The following is a 24,081-nucleotide window of genomic DNA, read 5'->3' on the forward strand; positions in this document are numbered from 1 at the left end:
TCATAATCCGGATTTGGTATTTTAATCCGGATTAAACGGATTGATCCGGATTTTGTGCTCAGCACAATTCCAAACTATTAGAGTTTTCAGTCACTTACGGAGGAAAAGAAATTTTCAGAAAGCTTCTCATTGTATCATTACTTTCATAAGTTGCTCGCTGATTATAATTAATGATTATTTAGTTTAATATCATTCTCTTACGCATAGTAAAGTATTCATTAGCAGCTGATGAGTTTTTAATTTTTTAAATAAAATGTGAATTAGTTTTATAAAAGTGTCACAATAAAGTTACTGAAAACTTATTTTTATAAGTCTTCTCTTACTGTTTCCTATGCAACAACAACTTTTATCAATGTTTACTAAAACTATTTTTTTTTTTTTTCCAAAATAGTCTTTGTTCCTCTTAGATAATGCTGAAACTTATTTTATTGCTCATGCAATCAGTGTAACATTGGTTTTGGTCTAAAACAGAAATATGAAATGAACAGACAAAGAAGTTTTATTATTGGTACTAGTAACTACTTTACCCTGTTTCTTTTACTTGCAGAAGTTTAACTTAAAGATGAGGAAAACTAAAAGCACTTGCTCTTTGATAATAATGTAGATATATCATTGTTACTTATATGAAAGTTAAATAAATACATAAAATTTAAACGCACTATATGCACACACTTTAGTATTTTCATACTAAAAAGCATATAGGTTCGCTATTCTACTGATTGAGTAGTAAATCTTAAAAAATAGAAATTAGCTTACTTGAACACAGTTTAATTTTTTTTTTTTTTAAATTTATTAGACGTTTTAGCTAATTTGATTAGTTGAAAGATTTTTTTACATCGTCGAAACATTTAAGATATTCACTGTGAAATACTGTAATAAATGAATAGTAAATATCCATAGCAATAGTGAAATAAAAACCGTTTTATATTATAAACGAGTACAGGTATATATACACAGATTTTAGCTAAAAGATTTAAATATTAACTGACATCAGATGAGGTTTTCAAGGCAAGTTTAATAGATGTTGAATTACATCGATAAATTTTATAAACGTTAAACTTATTAGCACCTTAACCAAAATTAACACGAGAAATTAATTCGATCAAAAGATTTCATATTTGATCCAGACAATTACTTAAAAGTATTGATTTTCCTCTCTCAAAATATAGTTTTATTAAATCAATAGTTTCATTTACCGAAGACTAGCCCTCCATGTTAGGCTTATTTATTTACACTATTCTATTTATCAACATTGTTCACATAATTAGGCTACGTAACATATTTATCGACATTATTCACATTATGAGCCTATGTGTCAGCTATGAAATCCTTTACATTATAACACAATCATTTTTTTTACTTTTACAAAGTTCAATAAAATGTCTGGTACTAAGTAAATCTGCATGCTTCTCTCCCAAAAGTTCTTTTTGCATAACTTCTAGATCTGAAAACATTTTTTTAGCATTATCAAATTGTTGCTCATCATATAAGCACCTTGCGATCCAATACTTCGTATTTAATGTGTGTGCATGTTTCTCTCCTAAAACTTCTGTTTGCATATTTTCTACATCTCTAAACCTTTTTTCAGCATTATCAAATTGTCGCTCATCATATAAGCACCTTGCGATCCAATACTTCGTATTTAATGTGTGTGCATGCTTCTCTCCTAAAACATCTGTTTGCACATTTTCTACATCTCTAAACCTTTTTTCAGCATTATCAAATTGTTGCTTATCATATAAGCACCTTGCAATCCAATATTTCGTATTTAATGTGTGTGCATGCCTCTCTCCTAACACATTTTTTCGTATTTTTTTTATATCTCTAAACATATATTCAGCGGAATTGATTAGTTGCTTTTTATATAAGCAACTTGCAATCCAATGTTTAGTGTTAAGTGTTTCCGTATGTTTCTCTCCTAAAACATTTTCACGCATGTTTTGTACATCTCTAAACATTTTTTCAGCATCATCGAATCGTTGGGTATCATACAAGCACCTTGCTATCCAGTTTTTAGTGGTGAGTGTATCAGCATGTTTCTTTCCTAAAACTTTGCTTTGAATTTTTTCTACTTCTCTAAATATTCTTTCAGCGCAATCGATTTCTTGTTTATCATACAAAAATTTTGCTCTCTTGAAGTTTTCATCAATTACATCAAATGCCTTTTTTTCTTCCTTTAAAACTTCAAATATGACGGAAGTTCGACTATCTTTTGTGCAATTCGAATTTTCTTTTGTTTTAATGTCTTTAAGATGTTCCATTCGATTTACCATAATCCCTGCCTCAGCTGGTTTGTCTGTTAAATATCTTTGTTTGGATACTTGGAGAAGAGCATATAAGTCATCTGATTCATTCATCCATTCTCGTCGATTTTCAATTTCTTTTTTCAATTCTTCGGCAATGGGAACCTGTGCCTCACGGAGACATTTGACGAAAATTTCGCGATCGTTGAGTTCTGAAAAAGAAAGAAAGGTTTGTTAAAAAATTTTTCTTTAACGTTCATCATTCACACTCTAAGATAAAATACAATATTGTTTGGTCGAGGAAGTCTTGGTTATTGAGATTTATGAAAAGAATACAACATATTAAAAAAAAAAAAATCTAAAAAGAAAAAGAGTTTTAAATTAAAAGAAATTTATAAAAAAACATTAATTAAGAAGAAATAAGTCTTTAGAGAAATTTGAAAGGGATTCGAGTTTAGGAAATCATTTGCTGGAAGAGAAATTAACAACAGCCAAATGGCGAATAAATGTTTCTTAAAAACAATATTGCTAATGTTGAATCACAATTTTTAGCCTCGGAGTTTCAATCCAACTATTCGCGTTTTATATCCCCAGCTAACACAAAACGTTCAAGAAACGTTCGTAGAACGTTAGAAACGGTCGGGCACGTTCTAAGAACGTTTCTAACGTTCTTCGAAAGTACTCGAACATTTTTTGTTAGCTGGGTCCCAATTGGGTACCAAGATGTTTATGGGACGTCTATTTAGTGTCTCAGATGTCTTGAGACATCTAAAAGACACCTTAAAGACAATTGCATTTTAGTTATAAGGAATTCCGAATTTTTCCGTGTCCGATTTCTTCCGGAAGTTCTAAATACTGGGTTTTTGACATTTTTCAACGATACTTGTGTTATGATTCGCTTTATATCTTTTATCTGGATCGCTTTATATCTTTTAATTAGTTTTGATGGTAATAGTTTAAAAAATTTACATAACACATAAGTGTATGATCTGATATATTTTTTAAAATAATGTCTATGGTTTTAATGATAGTTATGTGTGTTACTGTGTAACCATCGGATTATAGGACTTAATAATAATATCATTATATACAGTCAAGTAACTCTTTGGTCGGGAACATATGACCGTCGGATTAAACATTACAATTATACTTCAGAGTATAAAATAGGGTCTTAAAACTATAGCTCTCTCGCAGCAAACACAAAATTGAAATTATATATTTTCTCTTCTACCAAAAAACTCTCCTTTTTAAATGTTTTGCGTTTAATTTATACTTAAAAAAATACCTCAAAAACGCTCATAAAAATAACCGCTCAAGCTGCATTTATAATGTTTCAAGGAAACTAAGTCAAAGTCCTCTTTAAGAAATTTCTTCCGCGCAACTCAATTGTAAAAACTTTTTCCTGACGAAAGCTTACTCATTAATCTTCTTTAAAAACCCAATTATAAGTGTTGTTTGTCTTTTATTTTTAAATATATTTTGTTTTACATTTGTTTTTAACATCTTTTTTATAAAAAAACTATGGAGGAAAAATATGATAAGAGGATGTTGAATAAGAGACATTTACGTAAAAGAAGAGACCTTCACATCGTTTTCAAAAATTATTCAGGGAAGTACTTTTATTATAAACTTTTTTTCTATCATTTCTTACATAACCTTAACATATTCGCTCTACTCATACTACGTTGTATTAAGCACTCTGGAAATTTTAACAATTTCTACAATACTATACATGTTTATATATATATATATATATATATATATATATATATATATATATATATATATATATATATACAGTGGGTTGCATAAATATAGATTCACTACTTTGTTTGCGTGAAACTTTTGTTTTTTTTTAAATTATATTTGAAACCAACTAATTAATACGATTAAAAGCGAAGTAAATGTCTTAATTAATTGATTCTCTATCAAATGTTGTATAATTCGAACTCGTTAGGTTAACCAGTCTTGAGTAATTATTAATTCAATTAGAATATACCTGTATTTCTAATTTAGCCAAAATATAGAGTCAACTAAAATTTAACGACTTAAATTTAAATATCTTTAAAAAATGTATTCCGAGCGTTCTAAAATTTGGTGGTTGATTTCTTTCAAACTATATAAACGTTCTTGCGAAAATAAAATTAAGTTATCATTTTTATATCTTGAGTTATTCGCATTGGTAATTATACGGTAAAGTAAATGACAAAAATGGCCAGAAAAGCTGTTTCAAACAACGTACAATGGCAAGCTGTAGGTCTGCTAAAAGAAAAAGCAAAAAGCCAACGAGAAATTGCAATGTTTTCCTTAAATGTGTACAAACAGCGTTGAAAAACCACGAGCTGCATAATGATGTCAAAGATTTACCAAGGCTTGGTAGGCCTTTAAAGCTAACTTCAAGAGACCAGGGTTATCTCTATCGAAAGGTTAGACAAGACACTAAAATTTCTTACCGTGAACTTGCTGAAGGGTTCAAAAATACGCCTGGTAACGTTAGTGCTAGTAGATGGACTGTACGAAGATGACTAAATAAGAAAGACTAAGATTGCTGTGTCGCTGCTTGAAAACCACTTTTGCGTGTCTCAGATTGTCTAAAAAGATTAAAGTGGGGTAGAGAAAAATTTCACTGGTCTGTAGAAGACTGGGCAAAAGTCATTTTCAGCGACGAATCCAATTTTGAGGTGATGAATCGCAAGTCAAGTTAAATCATTAAGAGGCTGGCTGGTGAAAAGTTCAAAAAGTGTTTTTGTGTACCAAGGATACAAGGCAGAGGAGGATCAGTTGGAATATGGGGATGCTTCTCCCATAAGGGAACAGGGCCATGCAACATTTATAACGGCAGAATTGACCAGTACAACTACAAAGAGACCCTCGAAAGTAAACTTTTACCAACAGCCAGAGCTTTTTACGGAAGACGACAACAATGGATTTTTCAATACGATAGTGCAACGGCTCTCACTGCAATCTCGGTTATAGAGTGGCTTGATCAGAAAAGCATTACGGTCATGCCTTGGCCAACTCGTTCTCCAGATCTCAATCCCATCGAGAACATTTGGGCTTAGATAGACAAGAGATTGGTCGAAGAGAACATACGCAGTAGTGCGCATATACAGGAGGCCTTAGAAAAGTTTTGGAAAGAATTTCCAAGAGAATTATGCATCTGACTAGACGAATCTATGCCGAGACGTGTTCGTGCATGTGTGAAGGTTCGTAGTGCGCATACAAAATGCTAAAATGCACCCTCACTCTATGTTTTTGCTCTGTTTTTTTGTTGTTTTTTTTTTTAACAGTTGCATATCTCATAAAAAGGTATCTTAAATTTTTTTTTTGAAAAAATTTTTTTCTTATTTTATTAATAAAATTTAAAACAATTTAAATTATTAACTTTTTTGTTTGCTTTAAATTTTAAAAAAACATTAAAAAAAATCATATTAAAAATCAACTGACTCTATTTTTATGCTACCCACTGTGTATATATATATATATATATATATATATATATATATATATATATATATATATATATATATATATATATATATATATATATATATAGAAAGGTTTTATCTCTACACCTATTAATATTCAAATAGCATTTATAAGCTTAAACTGTATTTTTATGCATATTACTATTATTAAATTGATTTGAAAATGTTTAGTAAAATAAAGTTTATCATTAATTAAAAGAGGTTTTCTAATGCTAATGCACATGTGTGATAATAACATAAGTCACTCTTTCAAGAAGATATAATATTTGGAAAAATATTATGCCGAGGGGGAAAGACTACAATACACTTTACATGAGCACTTTATGAGAAAATATCGTAACAGAAAAAAAAGTCACGATATTGGAAGTGACAATTTTGAAATTGAGGCAAATGGTTTCGTTGAAAATTTTGAGTTTGAGGAAAATTATTCCTCGTTAAGAAACGATTTATGTCAAAGTAGTCGTAGTATTGAATAGTTTGTCTTTAAGGATAGCAATAACTTTGGATATGAAGAAGCTATGTTGTCTTCATCAGATACCTCTGATAGCCACATTCCAGATACACATGCTTTTCAAATGGACTTAAGTCGACTCATCAGTAGAAATAGCTGCTCTCGTATATTTGTAAATGGTTTGCTAAAAATATTAAGAAAGAATGAGTACCCATTCATTCCCTGAAGATTCAAGAACTTTGCTAAAAACTTCTTGAACAACCTAACCCTTTATACATTTTGGTATACAAGAGTGTATTGAAAAGTGTATGCTAAAAAATCAAGAGTATTTTAATAAAAACGATTGTTTTACACAAAAATGTGGATGGTTTACCACCTTTCAAATCCACTGGAATTCAGTTTTGGCCGATACTGAGATATTTTGGTTATCTTGACGTTTTTATAATTTCTTTGTTTTCTGGTAAGAGTAACCCAGATAGTGTGTATGAACTTCTAAGTGAATTCTTTGTACAATTTGAAAATTTAGCAGGAAGAGTTAATATAAATGAAAAACGTTTTACTCTTTCTTTGAAGAATTTCGTTTGTGATGTACCTGCTCGTTCATTCCTGAAGCGCATCGTAAACCGCATAGCTGTTGGCAGTTATGTACAACATAGAGTTGTTTTTAACTGTACAAATCCTTCAAAAGATTCGAAATGATTGCAAATGCTATGTTAAATTTTGGAATTCGTAACTATATAGTGATCCATGTTTAAAATGTATTTTCTTGGGTTTCCAGATTTCCAACGCTCAGTTTTTTTCTTTTAACGTAAGGTTCTTTATTGGATGCGCAACAATGGGGGCAGAGTTGGAAACAGCTCAATAAGCAGAAAAATTGCACCAAAAATATCATAGAACGTGTTCTGAGCAATGAGGTAATGGTTCATTTGAACATGCAGGGCCTTGGTAAAAGAAAATGTAAAAAAGCTAAATTTGAGGATACGAAAATCTACCACATTGTATACAGCGCTGTGCTCAATAAATTTCCGAAAAAAATAGAAACTTTAGTTCAGCATTCTTGAGTGCTGGAGTTTTTCTTTGTATGTTCTGAGTTTTACAAGAAAACTCAGAACATACAAAGAAATGCTCCAGCATTCAAGAATGCTGAACTTAAAAAATAAGATATTGAAGTAAATATTTAAGCTTTAATTAGTTTTTGATTGTATTGTACTTTTTTATATACCTGTATTACATGTTTTTGAAAAATTTACTTTTCATTTTTACAATATAAAGTACTCATCTGATTTTTATTTTACATAACATTAATTTGGTCCAAATATTTTAGTATTTTTTTTTTGTAACTTTTTTACAGCAAATAAGCCTTCTTCAAAATTAGTGGTATGAGGTGGATTGAAGGCATCTAATAGGTAGTAGTCTCACAGATGACTAATTTGAGATGCCTCAAATATATCTGAGTTCAGATGTCTAAAAGGTGTTAACTTAGAAGCCGTCTTTAAGATTACTAATTTAAGGTGTCTCGAAGACATCAAATGTGCAGATGTCTCACAGATAATTGATATGAGATGTCTCAAAGACACCTGAATTCAGACGTATAAAAGGTATAAATATCGAGATGTCTTTTAGATGACATTTAGAAACCAGACTGAGATGTTGTTGAGATGTCTAATAGATGTCTTAGTGCCCACTGGGATTTGATTGCTACAAAAGTTCCCTTGGGGTTTAAAAATTGAGCTTTCTTAATACTCGAATAAGGGATTATAGCAACAGCTTTACTCTCAGAAATTTACTTTTGAAAATATTGTCAATAGTTAATAGATAGAAATTGCTTGAAATTGTATACGAAAACAGAATCCCGTATGTGGACCTAGAGTCAATATGTTGTCAAACAATTCAAAATAATATCAATTGATGGTAAAACTTCTTTAGTTCTTTGTCAAAGTTAAAACAAAATCTTAAAACAAAAAATTCTAAATTCTTAGCTGATAGACTTCTAATGGAAGATACGTTTTAATAAAAGTCTTTCTCTCTCGTAAACTTCGAAAATCATATTTGGGCAACATGCTAATAAACGAATTTTTAGTTTTTGTTTCGACGGAAAAGCTTGATGGCAACAGAATGCATTTAACAAATATATTAGAATATTTTCAACTCCATTTCATTCACAAAATTATTGTTAAATTTTTTTTAAATGGGTTTTTTAGACAAAAAGCCATTTACTTTCTTTGAAAAAATCCGAAGCCATCTTCACTGAAACTTTATACACTGGCCCACTAACACTTAATGATTTTGCATGTAGCTGATTTTCTTCATCGAATTTTCGTTGAAGTTTTGCTATTTTCAATATAAACTTGTATTAGTAGGAAAATCTACTATCAACTTGAGCCATAATTATATAACTTCAATAACCATCTTTGAATGCACAATATATTGAGGAACTATTAATTTATGTTAAAATCTGCGACACATTTTTTTTTTTTTTTTTTTTTTTTATACAACTTCAATAAATTTACACATCGTTACATTAAAACTACATGACATCATATAATCCAACGTAAATAAAAAGAAGAGTATAACATAATATTACCACGTATAACGTCATAATAAAACGTAGTTTAGCAAGTATATTTAAGTATAACGTAAATTAGTAAAGTTTCTTGTCATAAAGACTATCAGTATTTTTTAAAAATAATAGAATAAAAATAAGAAAAAGATAAAAGGACAAGAAATTTTCTTGTTACTTCAAATATGTATATATATATGTTGTTGTAAAGGAAAACTCGTAGAAGTCTATGAAGACTTATCATCGAGTACCTTTTCAAATTGTTAAATAAAGTCTATTTCATATTTATATATATTCAAAATACAGTCAGTGATACACATAAATATTTCAGTATAGATTCTGTTGTTAAGTTTAATACATATCAATATAATTGTTGATATTAAGTATGAGGTGTTTTATTTTATTTTTTAAGTTGGCAGGATTATTTAATACTTTAAGTTCTATATTTTTTGATATTATTTTGTTATACAGGTACGGACCCCGGTAGGAAATAGAAAACCGTGAGAGGTTTGTTGTTCTTTTAGGCAGTGTGAAATTGCCATCTAATAAGTTTAAAATCACATCTAATAAGTTTAAAAATTAGATTGCTTTAGATATCTTAAAATTATGTCTTTCAAACCAAATTATTTTTCTCTGCTCAGCAACAATTACACTTTGGTGATACTTAGTAAACTGAAGACGCTGGACGTTTTGTTTATCGTTAAGCAATTGCTTTTTCCTTGGACGGTGTTGCGTGTAATCACGCAGTCATTCAAGCCCCTCACGCTTCCTTTTAGCTGTTTTATAAAAACGAGCATTTTGTTACTTTTCTCTCTCTTACAAGAAATAAAGACCGCTCTAGCACGCTTAGTTATAAATAAAAAACAAAATTCTTTACATCGTATAAAAGTACTACGACAGACGGGAAGTATAGGAGTTAAACAAAGGATGACTCCCTTTAAGTGAATTTCTTGCTTTTTAATTCAACCTGAAAACTTTGCCTCATTGTCGGATTTTGGTCAGTGAATTAGTGCGCTGGTGAATTCATTGACAAAAGTTTACTTTTAATATTTTTTTGGGGATTAAAGATAAAATGAAAATTATAGGTTAAACAAATTGATGGTTATAATGCAAAACTAATGTTTCAGTCATCAAGAGCTTAAAAAGTAACAATATTTTAATCTCAAAACTTTTTAAAGTCCACACATTTGTACCAACGCCAGTATGCCAAGGAATAGAGATCAACCGGAACAAAGATTATGCCGGAACCGGAAGCAAACCGGTTATAGAATATAAATATACCTACCCGGAACCGGAACCAAAAATAAATCCAAACCGGAACAGGAACAGAAACCGGAACCGAAAATAAGTAATATATTTTTAAAAAGTTAGTTCTAATTTAAACAAAAATTAATGTAGTAAAAATAATTAAAATTTTACACTTTTATTTTAGTTTTTCCGAAACCCAAGGCATATAGAAGCAATTAGACAATTCAAAAAAATCATTTGACACTTAAATGATTTTTTGGATTGTCAAAATGCACATTAATCATTTTCCCTGTTCGAGATTGCGCAATCATTTTTACAAAGTGCGAAAAAGATAGAATTCTTTTTAATTGTCATCAGACTGAGCTGCAGGAGCCAATTCATCTTTAGGAGGTTCAAAATTTTCCATTTGGATCATGACAATATGTTTAAGAAAATGAGCTGGTAAGAATCAGAATGGTATAAGTTCAGCTCAGATAATAGCGATAAAAACATTACAAGATATGAGTATTAATTTAAAATTAATTTAAACAAGAAAATTAATTAGTTTTCAAATAAAGCCAAGTTTTATTCTCAAGCTTAACTACTAATTTAAAAAATTTTTTAATAATTTTTATCAAAATGATAATAACGGTATTATGCTAAATAAAGCTTTATAATATATATTTTCGGTAGCATTTTGAACCGGAAATCCGGCCAGAACCGAAATCTTATATAAACCCGGAACCGGAATTTCGGTTCCGGCCGTTGTTTTGGCCGGAAACCGGATCCGAACCGAATTCCGGTCGATCACTACCAAGGAAATTTTTCTTTTAAGTTTCAAGAATTTTGATAAAACCATACTATTTTGTGGATTAGAAATCTGATTGGCTGATATCTGATTACAATGTTTAATGATAGTTATACGACTTAATTTAACTTTTGTTAAATTTTAATCTTTTTACATTAAAACATGTCATTTTAGAAAAAATTTATCACGCCATAAGCAGTTATAGGTGTAGATTAAAGCAAAAATGAAAAGATTTTAGATTAAGAAATAATTTTACCCCTGCTTTGATAGAAGTAAAATTGTAGCGGCCGAGAAATTATTTTAAGAAAAAGCATTGAGCAATTTACTTTTTTTATTTTGAGCGTTTACTTTTGTTATTTTCTTGAAATTTGATTTTATTTTGTTATTTTTGATTTTTACTTTTGTTATTTTCTTGAAGTTTTAGTTCAATGTTTTCTTCAAAAATGACAGTAACATAAAAACAAGAATGTAAATTAGAATATTATTTAAAAAAGAAAAAATAAATTAAAAACAATTCTATAGATTACTTCAAAATGAATTTTTTTTTTTAAAGTTTTAGAGTATGATCAACTTTTTATGATGTCATATTGAAAGTTAACTAATCTAAAAAAACAGGAGCAAAACGATGATCGAAGTACAAAAAAAAATATAAAAAATAATAATCTTACTGTAGACATCTCTTAGCCATATAGTCTGTTTATGTAAAGGCTCCTTTAATTGGCAAATTAAATTCAAAAAGCTGCTCTCATTAGTGTGTATAAAACCGCTTATAAATGGCAAGCAGTTGCGCAATCTCTCATTTGTAATAATTTCATGAGAATTACCATTAAACAGTAGATGAACAGAAACGCAAAAGTTCAGTAAAAAGAAATGAACAAACTCGTATTGCTGACTTTGGACATAATATTTTATTAAACCAAACGATTCATAACCCTTTTCATCTAGATCCAAGCAAGGCTCTTTTTGCGAAATGATCACTTTTCCTCTGCTAAACATAAAGAAGGCCACTTCACAGACATTTAAAATATGCTGCTGGTTTACTTGAATCATCCACTGTAATGATTTTTTGCTTCTTGTAATGATTCTTTGCAGTTTTTCAGTCTTCTGCAATGATTCTTTGCAGTTTTGTTGCGCAAAGTGTAAAAAAATCAGTGTCTGTAATTCGGTCATGGTTTTGACAGACGGAATGCTTAAAGTAAATAACGTTGAGCAAACTGCTTTCAAATAAAGTGGTACTGAGAGCATAGTCGCCCCATTTCGAGAAGACGTCCAGAACTTTTTTAAATCAGTTTTCAGATTTTCACTAAACGAATAATCTTCCAAGAAACCTTTCGCTCCATTATGGTTTAAACCCAAAATCTGTAGGTTTTTCGCATCTTTGTTATTCTTAACTGTTCCCCAGTATTTCATCACAGTTTGAATATTTCCGCTTATGACACATTTACAACTTTCTGAACTAAAAATGCCCTCAAGCGCTGTGATCAAAGGAATGTTATTTGACGATTTAGAATTCATTAGTTGTTCAAAGTAAGCAAATTCATCTAAGCCATCCATTATAAACATTGTCGTTGTAAACGAAGAAATTTCGTATCCGCTTAGAATATTATTGTAAAACTTTTTTATGAGTTGCTTTATGTTTGAAACATTTTGAAATTTGCTGATTTTATTAAAGTCGAAATAAAAAATGAAATCAAAATTTTTCCAATGCAAACCCTTCGCCCAATGATAAAGACAACATCGAAGAAAGTTTGTTTTCCCAATGCCCTTAGGCCCTGAAATCAAAACCAATCGTGAGCTTTCATCAAATACCTCGTCATACTTTATTGGTTTGTAACTATCTTGTTTATGACGAAAATAGTTCCATTCATTAAAGTCTTCATTAACCATCTTTAGGTCCTCTTTTTCTACTGAAGCTAATTTTAGTGTACTAAGGAGAAGGCCAAGGTCATTACTTTGACTCTGTTCCTGTCGATAAATTGTCGCGTAAGTATTTAGATAATACGCTTTCAGTTGACCACTTGCATCTAAACAAGAAATATTTTATGTTAAAGGCCTGAAGTACATTAAAGCATTAGCAGTATTCTCATTCCAATAAAATCAAAAAAAGAGTTTTAGCAAGAACTTTTTGAATTAGCAGTTTTTTCGCATTTTAATCATGTGAGAGAACTGTTAATAATGTGATACATTTAAGCATTAGCAGTATTCTCTTTCGAATTAAATCAAAGCCAAACTACTTTTAAAATCAGTTTTTTCCACAACGTTAAAAATTATTTCATATTGCAAAATAGTTTTCTTGTTTGAAACAAAGTGTTTGATGGCTTGGTTTTTTCTAATAAGTTAAATAAGTTTATAAAGAAATTCTATTTTGCGAAATTACATTAATAGAGAAGTTCTTTTGTATGTAAAATGCAATAAAAAAAGAGTCATGAAACTGTCTTATTTCAAAATCTACTGGATGGAACAGTAAGACTTAGACTTTCTTGAAAAAGTTTTTAAAATTGTATTCTCGATTGTGTATGATAATATTTTTGCCTTTTCAGAGTGAATGATTGAAAAATTAGTTTCAAAAGTAGTTTAAACTATAGGATCAACCAGGTCCAGTCAGGAGGCTAAAAGACAACAAATAGCAGACTTGCTTCTTGCCGGAGTCAAAATTAGAAGTATTGCGCATATGGTAATGACGTCTAATCAAGGAGACTTATGACATCTAATTTTTTGACTTAAAACACTTAAGTTATATTGATGTCATTTGATTGTTTAATGAAAAACAAATTATTACATATAATTTTTTTGACTTTCTAAGTTTTGCTGCCCCACCCTGCAAAACTGAATTGAAAACGTGTAATCCAAAAAAATATAGAAAAAGCAAAAGGGGAATTTTCACTTACGAAACATCTCAATTGCTTTCAAAGTATCTGCTTCATGCATCAGCGTGAGAGAATTTTTGATTACAGACATAAAGTCGGTAGAATTTTTTAAAACGACCCTTTCAAGTAGATTTTTCATTTTTTGGTGATCACTGTGTTTATCGTGATCAATATAATCAATAACGGCTTTATCAATAGCAGCATAATTTCCAAACCTTTTCCATTCTGTAGATATGCGGTCAAGCAAAATGGACCTTATTCTTGGATCCATGATGAATGTGCCTAAAACAACACAAGAAATGCTGCATTTAGCTTTTAAACAGTTTGGCGTTAATTTTTTTACAACAAATTTTGATTGGTTTTTTAAACCATATAATGAAGTCACACACTAGTTGAAATGTGTTTAAATATTTGATAACACAAGTCGTGTACTGGTGCACAAATATCTCCTAGAGTTCGTGAAATAAAACGATGTTGAAGCGGGTAAAACAAATAGCTTCCATAGCTTTTTTATTAGACGTTGATTTAATAATCTCTCTACAGACTTGCATTTAAATGTTTCTCTACTTAATTTACAATAAATTCAAAAACTTGAAAACTATAAAATATGTAAACATGTAAATTTCTGGATATTTTACAAAATAAACTTTATCAACATCAGTAATTCATTATTTGTGTATTTACAAATCCGTCATTGAAAAAAAGTATGCTTAAAAATTGAAATTTTTTAAAAACCTGATTAAACTGAATGATGCTGGTATAATGCATCAAACCTTTAAACAAGGTATTAATCAACATTTAACAACATGGATAAAGTTGCGGCATTTTTGTTGTAGTTATTGGGGCCCATGGTAAATGGGACAAATAGGGCTCTTTAAATAAAATATTCCACTTTCAACTGACAGATTAATCAGAGTCCTGCAGAGGTATTATAATATGACCAAGATTTAACATTATTAATATAAGTATTATTATTATTATCATTATTATTACTACTATCATTATTATTATTATTATTATTATCATTATCATTATTACTATTATTGTTATTGTTACTATTATAATTATTATTATAATTATTATTATTGTTATTATAATTATCATTATTATTATTATTATTTTTATTATTATTATTATTATTATTGTTATTATTATTATTATTATTATTATTATTATTATTATTATTATTATTATTATTATTATTATTATTATTATTATTATTATCATTATTATTATTATTATTATTATTATTATTATTATTATTATTATTATTATTATTATTATTATTATTATTATTGTTATTATCATTACTATTATTAATATTATTATCATTATTATTATTGTTATTATTATTATTTTTATTTTTATTATTATTATTATTATTATTATTATTATTATTATTATTATTATTATTATTATTATTATTATTATTATTATTATTATTATTATTATTATTATTATTATTATTATTATTATTATTATTATTATTATTATTATTATTATTATTATTATTATTATTATTATTGTTATTATCATTACTATTATTAATATTGTTATTATCATTATTATTATTGTTATTATTATTATTTTTATTACTATTATTATTATTATCATCATTATTATTATCATTATTATTGCTGTTGTTGTTATTGCTATTGTTGTTATCACTATTATCATTATTATCATTATTATTATCAATATTTTTGCTGCTGTTCTTGTTGTTTTTATTATTACTATTGCAATTTTACAGATAGCATGTCTTTTACAGCAAAATGCTTTAAGAAATGTAAATAATAAATTTAAAAATAATATTTGTTTTTATAGAAACAAGTCTTAACTATTTACAATTTTGTACACAAAAACTTACTTAACCTGGTATAATTTTCGATTCAAGTTCTTAGATTGGCTTTAACAACATAAAAAGTAAACAGTTTAAAATACAGTAAATAAAGAAAAAAAAGATATTTACAACATATACGATTATATCATATGGATGTAATATTACACTTGCATAGCATTATGTTATGGCGCCATACGTAGTGATTAATCTTTTCAAGACTTTAGGACTTCAGAAAATTATAGTTCAATAACAATTTTTAAAAAGATCCACTATTGGATTATTTTGCAATTAGACAATCAATTTTAAGAAACAATGAGGTCTAAAACACATCAAACTAATATTAAGCAACAACTTGGAATGCAGTTGATTTTTCTCAAACACCAGTTCTACAGAACTGTGTGAACTTAGCATGGACAAATGTAGCTATGAGATTTTCTAAGTCCAAACACCTGCAAATATTTATTTTGATTGAAATCACAGCATGTATGTATATATGTATATATGTATGTACATACATACATGCATACATACATACATACATACATACATACATACATACATACATACATACATACATACATACATACATACATACATACATACATACATGTATGAATTTACATACATGTCTACATACATATATGTATGTATGTATGTATGTATGTATGTATGTATGTATGTATGTATGTATGTATGTATGTATGTATGTATGTATGTATGTATGTATGTATGTATGTATGTATGTATGTATGTATGTATGTATGTATGTATGTATGTATGTATGTATGTATGTATGTATGTATGTAAAACTAATCTTTTTTAAATCTAAAGGTCGACCTCCATATTCTTCAAAAGTGTTACGTTTTGCACTAATGCAAAGATATTCATCATCTCAGGCTTATTCGCATCTTCTGGAACAACTTCCTTTACCATCAAAGTCACTATTGAAGAAGTTAGTATCAGATGGAATTGATTCCATAAAATCATCAAAGTTATTGTTAAATGAGGACAAAATAAGCAATGATTGCGTTATTCTTTTTGATGAAATGTATCTGCAGCAATCTTGTGAATACCACAGTGGCAGATTAACTGGACAAGATAAAGATGGTAATCTCTACAAAGGAGTAATTGTCTATATGATTGTTGGCCTCAAGAAATCAATACCTTATGTAATTAAAGCCATTCCAGAGACTAATATCACTGGAGATTTCATTAAAGATGAAATAGAGGAAAGTTTAATTACATTAAGATCTGCAGGTTTTAATATTCGAGCATTGATTGCAGACAACCATCCAAGAAATGTCTCAGCTTATTTAAAATTGCATAGCATTTATGGGTCAGATAAGCCAGAAGAAAATTTCTTTATCACTTATAATGATCATAAAGTTTATCTGATGTATGATAGTGCTCATTTGCTTAAAAACTTATAAAAAGAAATAATTTGATTAGTACTAAAAAGTTCATTTTCCCACCATTTCAGTTCACTGATTACAGTTTTAATATGAGTGTCTGCAGGGGATATCTCTTGGGCTTTGCTTCATAGAGTTCATGAAAAAGACAAAACTCTTTCAGCAAACTTAAGAAAGGCATATAAATTAGGGGAAAAGACTCTATATCCAGGTAACAATAAACAAGATGTCAACTTGGCATTAGATATATTCCATGAAACAACTTCAGCTGCAATTCAAAATTATTTTCCTAATGAATACTCAGCATCAAAATTTTTAAAACTCTTTAATTTATGGTGGGTAGTATCCAACTCAAAAATGAAATACTCTAATAATGTTAAAGGAAATGCAGCTGTTATGGGGGATAGTAAGCCACAATTTTTACGTGCACTTGCTCACTGGGTTCAAGAGTGGCAAAATTTACAGTACAGTTCCACTGAAAGATATTGTCTCACAACTCAGACTTCTAATGCACTAGTAATAACATTGCAAAGTACTTCTAGTCTAATTGAAGATCTTCTATTTAAAGGATATAATTATTTTCTAACCTCACGTTTCCAAAGTGATCCATTAGAGCGACATTTTTCAAAGTATCATCAAATGAGTGGTGGCAGGTTTCTAGTTGGATTACGTGAAGTATCTACTTCTGAGAAAATTTTGCAAATGAGATCATTATTAAAAGAGAACTTTGACTTTTGAAACCTGGGTTTAAAACTTTTTCATTCAGATATGAATCTGAATTCAATTTCAGAACTTTTTAATAATGAAATTCAGGAAAGTGAGTTATATGAAAACAGTAAAGAGGTTACAATTTTTATTGCTGGATATATATGCAGAAAGTTACTTAAAAAATTGAAATGTGAGTTGTGTACTTTATTGCTAAAAAGTGATGTCGTTGACATAGATACAGAATATATTGACCTAGTATCCAGAGGAGGTCTCTTAACTCCCTCAAAGTTAATTGCAAGTCATGTTATTAGTTACTTTGCTATGCTTGATGCAGTGAAACAAAGTCTACTTACGTTGGAAACTCTTGAGATCAGAAAAGTTAGCAAAAATATTTTATATAAATATAATTTGAACCAGAAATTTCTTTGTGATAGTCATTTTGAGTGGGGACTTTCTCTTGTTAATAGAACAGTAATAAATATTTTTTACAATAATGAACAAAAGATTGTAAGTGGGAGTAAACACAAAGATACTGTATTATCTTTCAAAAGGAGACAAAGAGAAAAGAGAAAATAAGAAATGTAGTGAATATATATATATATATATATATATATATAAATATATATATATAAATTGTTTATACAAATAAATTGTTTACTACAAATTTGTTTATAAATTCAATATCGTAAATATCTCAACTCCAAATGCTATATTATAAATGCATCTGTTATATTTTAAATGTTAAAAATTATATATTTGAAATGAATTGTAAAATATAGTTTTTACTTAATATTTGAAAACTTAATTACCGATTAAATATTTATTACAGATGAATTAACCTAAAAAAATTTTAATAAGGAATACTTAATAAACTTTAAACTTAGGAAACGTTAAACATTACTTTTAAAACTATTTTACATTTTAAAACACAAAAACTTAAAATGGTGAAAAATTGGCCTTCTAATTTTCGGCCTATTTATGCAACATATCCGGCCGTGTATAAAGTAGGCCATGTTTGATATTTGTATATCATTTGATATTTATATATCATTTGATATTTACATATCATTTGATATTTATATATCATTTGATATTTATATATCATTTGATATTTATATATCATTTGATATTTATATTACATTTGATATTTATATATCATTTGATATTTATATACCATTTGATATTGATTAATTGAAGTTATTTAAATTTGATTGAAACATTAATTCTGCTTATAATGCGATAGACGAAAATTTTATGCGGTTTTGAGAATCAAAGGCACCAGTAATGTTAATTTAATATTCTGAACGTCCATTTTAAAAAGAAAAGTTATCAATTCTGAACTGGAGCACTCATATAGCCCTATGTCCGTTTGAAATGTCGTTTAGGAATATAAACTTTGAAAACTAACCTCTTCAGCTATCTTTATTCGCCGTGAATAAACATACCTTACAAGAATTTAATTTCTCAAAATTCTTTGGATTTTACAGTGCCTTCTTATCACTATACCGCAAAGCTGTTGTTGTATATAGTTTAAAGTATGACTCTTTCAAAAAACTCCTAGTTTTAAGCAACATCTTGAAGTATTAAATTATTATTGCTAATCTTTATAAGTTTCCAATAAAAACCTTAAGCAAAATGAAATAAGAAAAGAAACTCTTTCTTTTTTCCAATCATTAAAGTTTGAAGGCGCTAGATTATAAAGGTATTTTAAAAAAAAAAACACTCACCGATTCGTTGTTATTTACTTTCCTACATAAAAATTGGTCAACAAGATATCCCAACGTTAGTTTAACATAATCAGCAATTTTGAATAAGGCATCAAAAGTTAATGAAACAACTTTGTACACATTTTTATTAAGCTTAGGCCGCAAAATAGATAATATTGCATCATATAAAAAAAACTAACGCCTTTTAAAAATCACTGAAAACAACATTTAGATTGTTTTAAGATTCGGCCGTATGATTGGATAAAAAAAATAGACATAAACCAATTGGTTGAAATACACGCATGTCAGAATAGCAAAAAAAAAAAAGCTATTTTTTACAAAAAATACAGCCAATCTGATAAAAGATGAATTTTTTAGATACCTTACTCGATCACGCTTAATCTTTGTAAATTGACCTTATTATGATTAAATTTTTAAGGATGCATATACATTTGCAAGGCCAAAATATTCTTAATATCAAGATTATTTATGAAATTGTAAAAGCTTAAATTTTCACTATATTTTTTTTCGATTTTCTTAACAATATGCATGATGTATTATTAAAAAAATTTTGCTAAGTTGGAAAAAATGATTGTAGTATGAAACAGTTTTTGATTTTTTGGTGACTAAGTTTATGTAACTGACAAAAAAAGTTATTTCAAATAGGCACATTTTTATTATGAAAGCAGGCCATTTTAGCAACTTATCTAATAATATCCAGCTGTGTCCAACCTGATTTTACGAAAATGTCATAGTATAATCCATTTCCAGTTTTTTAAAAGTAAAAACCAGACCGTAAATGACCATCCTAGAGAAAATTGTTATCAAAAACTTTTGCGCCAAAAATTTTTTGCTTCAATTTTGGAGGTTAAAATTTGCGTATGCCAGGAAGCGGGTTTAAGGGGCAGGGGCTCAAACCCCAATGGAAGTTGGGGTTTGAGCCCCAACTTCCATTGGGGTTTGTTTGAACTTGGGGAAGTTGCTGCCTAATTTTAGCACCTGAACACGCCCCTGTTTTTTCATTTGCTGTAACAAACGTGATTTCTCTTGCTATAAGCATGGGAAACATTTAAGTAAAAACAAATTGTTTCAGGTGTATTCAAAAAAGATAACTACAGGGGCGTGTCTAGGGGATGTCTGCTACGTCGCTGGACATACCCAAAATATGTATATATACATATTTTTTCACAACTTCAATATTTCGTTAAGTAAATATGATGCGTCGGTAGATAAAAGCAAACAGAGCGAATAATTATAATAAACTAAAGCAATAATTAAGCAAACTATACAAGGTTAACTGTTCGAACGGATGGTAAGAAGTTATTAATCCGGGATAACAGTTAGATTTACGGTTTAGTATTTTATTATACGCCAAGTTAGAATTATTTTGTTCTATCTCCAAGTTTAAATGTTGGGAGAAAGTTTTTGATTTTTTTCTTAAAGTAATAATTATTTAAAAACTTAGTCTTAATTTTTAAAGAAATAATAACTTATGCTTTAAATAATTTATTTTTAAACAAATTAGAAAAAAACTTGTAAAATAGAGCGCATTTTAGAAGTAATCATTACTTACTAAAATTAATAACTCATTTTCTCCCAACTTTTAAAATAGGAGATAGAATTAAATAATTCTAACCTCGCGCATAGTGCTTGTCAAATCGAGAACGGTCTAAAGTTTATTAAAAAAAAAAAAAAACGATTTATATATTTAAACGGAGGTTGTTTTAATTTTTGACTTAAACAAATTAATAAGAAACTTGAATGGACATACCTTTTTTTATTAAGTTATAAGGTACTTCATTTTTTAAATATTTTCTTTTGTTAATTTAAAAAAAATAAAAGTAATTATTTCTTAGAGAACAAATTCCGGACTTCCCTTTTCAATTATACCCTGAGTAAAGTTTTAGTCAAATTCTATTGATATTTATCATCAGGAGGAGAAGACTGTAATTAACAACAAGCATATATTAAAATATATCAATGGACATCCCCAACTATTTTATACAAAGCTGTGTATCTTTTTAATTACTTGCATTTTAAAAAATATAAAAAGAAAGAAAGGGTTTTAAACATTAAAAATAAAATTTGGACTTCCCTTGGTACATACACCCTGTTTAGTGAGTATTTATTAAACATTTCTTAAACATAAAGTTTAGACAGTTTTTCAACAATTTTTTTTGCTTCATATAAGAATAGGTCGTGTGTAATTGTTAAGCGTTGGTGCTGACTATGGTTATCATCATTTTCTTCTAAAAATAGATAGCGTGCGAAGCGATGATGTTTGATAATGGTTAGCATCATGTGCGATAAAATATCGGGCGATTGCTAAGCCGTCTTACCTCATATATGCGTTTGTGAATGAGGAAGGGGGGGGGGGGAGGGGGATGCTAAAATTTAACTTTTTTTTTTTGGGGGGGGGGGGGGGTTAAAACTGCGACTTACCCAAAAAAATTCCTGTACACGCCCCTGAACTACATTTGAAAAGGGAGAACTTTTTCTTTATCAACTGGTGGAAACACGTTTGTTGTAACTGTTGAATGTTCTAACGAGGTAAATCGAAGATAAACAAAACAGTTATCCTTACATGTTATAAAGAAACTTCAAGCCATAATTGAACTTTTTATTAACAAACCCAAACAGTTAATATCTATTTTTCTGAAAGGAATAGAGAATGACTGCTGTAGAGCTTAATATTTTTAGAAAATCGAATGATCTTGAGGAATCCATATCATACTTTTATCATGTAGAACTTTTATCATGTGGAAAAGGTAACTTGTAAATGTTAATCACAAGAATGTTCTTTCGAGAAAGAGAGAGATCCTCCACGGTTGTTAAAGACTACACTTACAAATACTATATGGAATGCTTATTGCAGCTATATTATGTGTAATAATTAGTAGTTGTGCAATATTTTTTGTAAAATAGAGCAGCTTATTTTAAGTTGACTTAAAAACAAATTAGAATTTATTTTTATTTATTTCTACAATGTACGTAAAAATATCTAAACATTTTGTGTTAATTTTTTAAAATATGTTTTCCAAATATGGACATGCTTCAACAAGTTGCTGAATATGAAGGATATTTTTCGGTGCCTAGTAAAATAATGATAATTACTTAAACATTTTTACTGATGGATTTACTAGACAGGGAAAAGGAAAAGGTTTCAAAGGATCTTGTGTATGTTCAAGAACCATTATCTTTCATACCGAATTTAATAAATCAAAGTGCTCTAGACTAAGGACGGTACTTTTATATAAAGGAGTTATTTACTTTTTGTAAATTACTTTTAATAGTAAGCCGTGTGAGAGTAATTTACTTTAAAAAGTAATTTAGATTTATACTTATACAAATAGTATGCATCGAAATGTAATTTACTTTTTACATGTAAAAGTAAATTATTTTTGAAAGTCATCTTACGTAAATATAAAATTTTGAAAAAAGTCATATTTACTTTAAAAAGTAAGAGAATACTGCATCGTAATATGAAATTACTTTTATGTGTAATAGTAACAAAAATTAACAAAGGCAACTTAAATAAAAACTAGTTGAAAAAAAATTTGTTATTTGATAAAAGTAAATAAAATTACTTACTTTTTACTTACTAAGTAAAGTATAGTATTTTCATTGAAATACTATACTTTACTTAGTAAGTAAAAAGTAAATAATTTTATTTACTTTTATCAAATAACAAAGTCATTGTTTTAACATATTGATTTGTACGAAAAGCAGTGTTTTCATGAGAATCGCCCGCTTCTGGAAACTTCTGGGTTTTACACTTCGGAATTACTCTGAGTACGGGCCGTTTTTGTGGAGGGGTTTTGTAATGTGGCGCAAGTTTAATAAACATGGTGGGTTGCTTCCCACCCATGCCAATTCTTGACTACATCACTTTTCCGACGGAGCGCAGTTTTTCAAAAACTTCCTTTATATTGTGCTTTTTGATCAAACATTCATTTTTATGGTGATATAACGCATCAGCGGTATTATTCCCTTCCGGCGGCAAAGTAACATTTTACGGAAACACAAACTCTTTTTGAAAGTGCTAAGCTGTGCGCTTCCGAAAGTATTTTTGCGGGCTGAATGTTTTTTGCCTCTACCTGCAGCAGCTTCCGCCTTCCGATTGGCAGCCGCGCTGAAAATTATTTATGGAGGTCAGCGCAAATCGAGGTGAATGCCACTGGCGGTTGTCTTCAGAAGTTATTTTTTATGATAAGATTTAAAGATTAACTTCAGTGGTATCCACTTCTCAACTGGTGTCGACCTCCAAGGGGGGGGGGGGGTGTGCAAATTTTGCTTCCTGGCGCCAGAAAAAATGGAAGAAAGATAAACCTTTGCTTTTACATTATTAAGCAATTTAAAGATTTATCAGTGCAAAATACATTTTTCCAAAAAGTATATTTGTATGCGGAGAGCAAAAATTTCATGATGATAGTAAATATTTAATACGAGATTTTTACTAATGAACAAAAAGTTTTAATGAGATTTTTTATGGTGGTAGTAAAAAACCTCAAACTGCATCGTAATTTAAACAAGTAAAAAATCTCCATAGTATATTATTTAGCTAAAGCAATTCTGTGGCAAAAAATAAATTCTATTTTGGAAAAAAATATTCCGTTTTTGTGAAAGCTTTAATTATTGGAAAAAATTCGATTAAAGCCATTAATCAGCTCTAACGTTCCTTAACGCATTTCATTATTCGTTTAACGCATTATCAAATATGTTTTGGGTGGGACATGGACCTTTCAAGAAGTTTTGAAAAAATTATTAATCAAGT

General features: G+C 28.7%; 4 protein-coding genes across 6 annotated transcripts in view; all 4 read right to left on the minus strand.

Annotated features, from left to right (window-relative positions):
• The window catches only part of LOC145186651 (mannosyl-oligosaccharide glucosidase-like), a 405,622-nt gene that overhangs the window by 377,497 nt on the left and 4,044 nt on the right, over positions 1 to 24,081 (minus strand). The window lies entirely within an intron of this gene.
• Positions 1 to 24,081, minus strand: part of LOC149884515 (dynein axonemal assembly factor 4-like) — a 381,661-nt gene that overhangs the window by 353,536 nt on the left and 4,044 nt on the right. The window lies entirely within an intron of this gene.
• Positions 1 to 24,081, minus strand: part of LOC145186554 (uncharacterized) — a 246,865-nt gene that overhangs the window by 218,740 nt on the left and 4,044 nt on the right. The window lies entirely within an intron of this gene.
• LOC149884538 (NACHT, LRR and PYD domains-containing protein 9-like) lies at positions 1,192 to 19,521 on the minus strand. Of its 2 annotated transcripts, none has more exons than XM_090095362.1 (4): positions 19,329 to 19,521; positions 13,666 to 13,926; positions 11,446 to 12,801; positions 1,192 to 2,455 (listed from the first exon to the last, which is right to left on the minus strand). In XM_090095362.1, exons 2-4 carry the CDS (start codon positions 13,913 to 13,915, stop codon positions 1,332 to 1,334), a joined length of 2,730 nt encoding a protein of 909 aa, XP_089951488.1. In that variant the 5' UTR covers positions 13,916 to 13,926; positions 19,329 to 19,521; the 3' UTR covers positions 1,192 to 1,331. The 2 variants fall into 2 exon arrangements, with proteins under 2 accessions (XP_089951488.1, XP_089951489.1); XM_090095363.1 differs by lacking the exon at positions 1,192 to 2,455 and adding an exon at positions 5,934 to 7,123 and having other exon boundaries at positions 19,329 to 19,514.

Source organism: Hydra viridissima, unplaced genomic scaffold (genome assembly GCF_058129835.1).
Source record: "Hydra viridissima isolate aposymbiotic clone 2 unplaced genomic scaffold, HvirCarnegie_v1 scaffold_8, whole genome shotgun sequence".
In the NCBI taxonomy this organism is placed as follows: domain Eukaryota; kingdom Metazoa; phylum Cnidaria; class Hydrozoa; order Anthoathecata; family Hydridae; genus Hydra; species Hydra viridissima.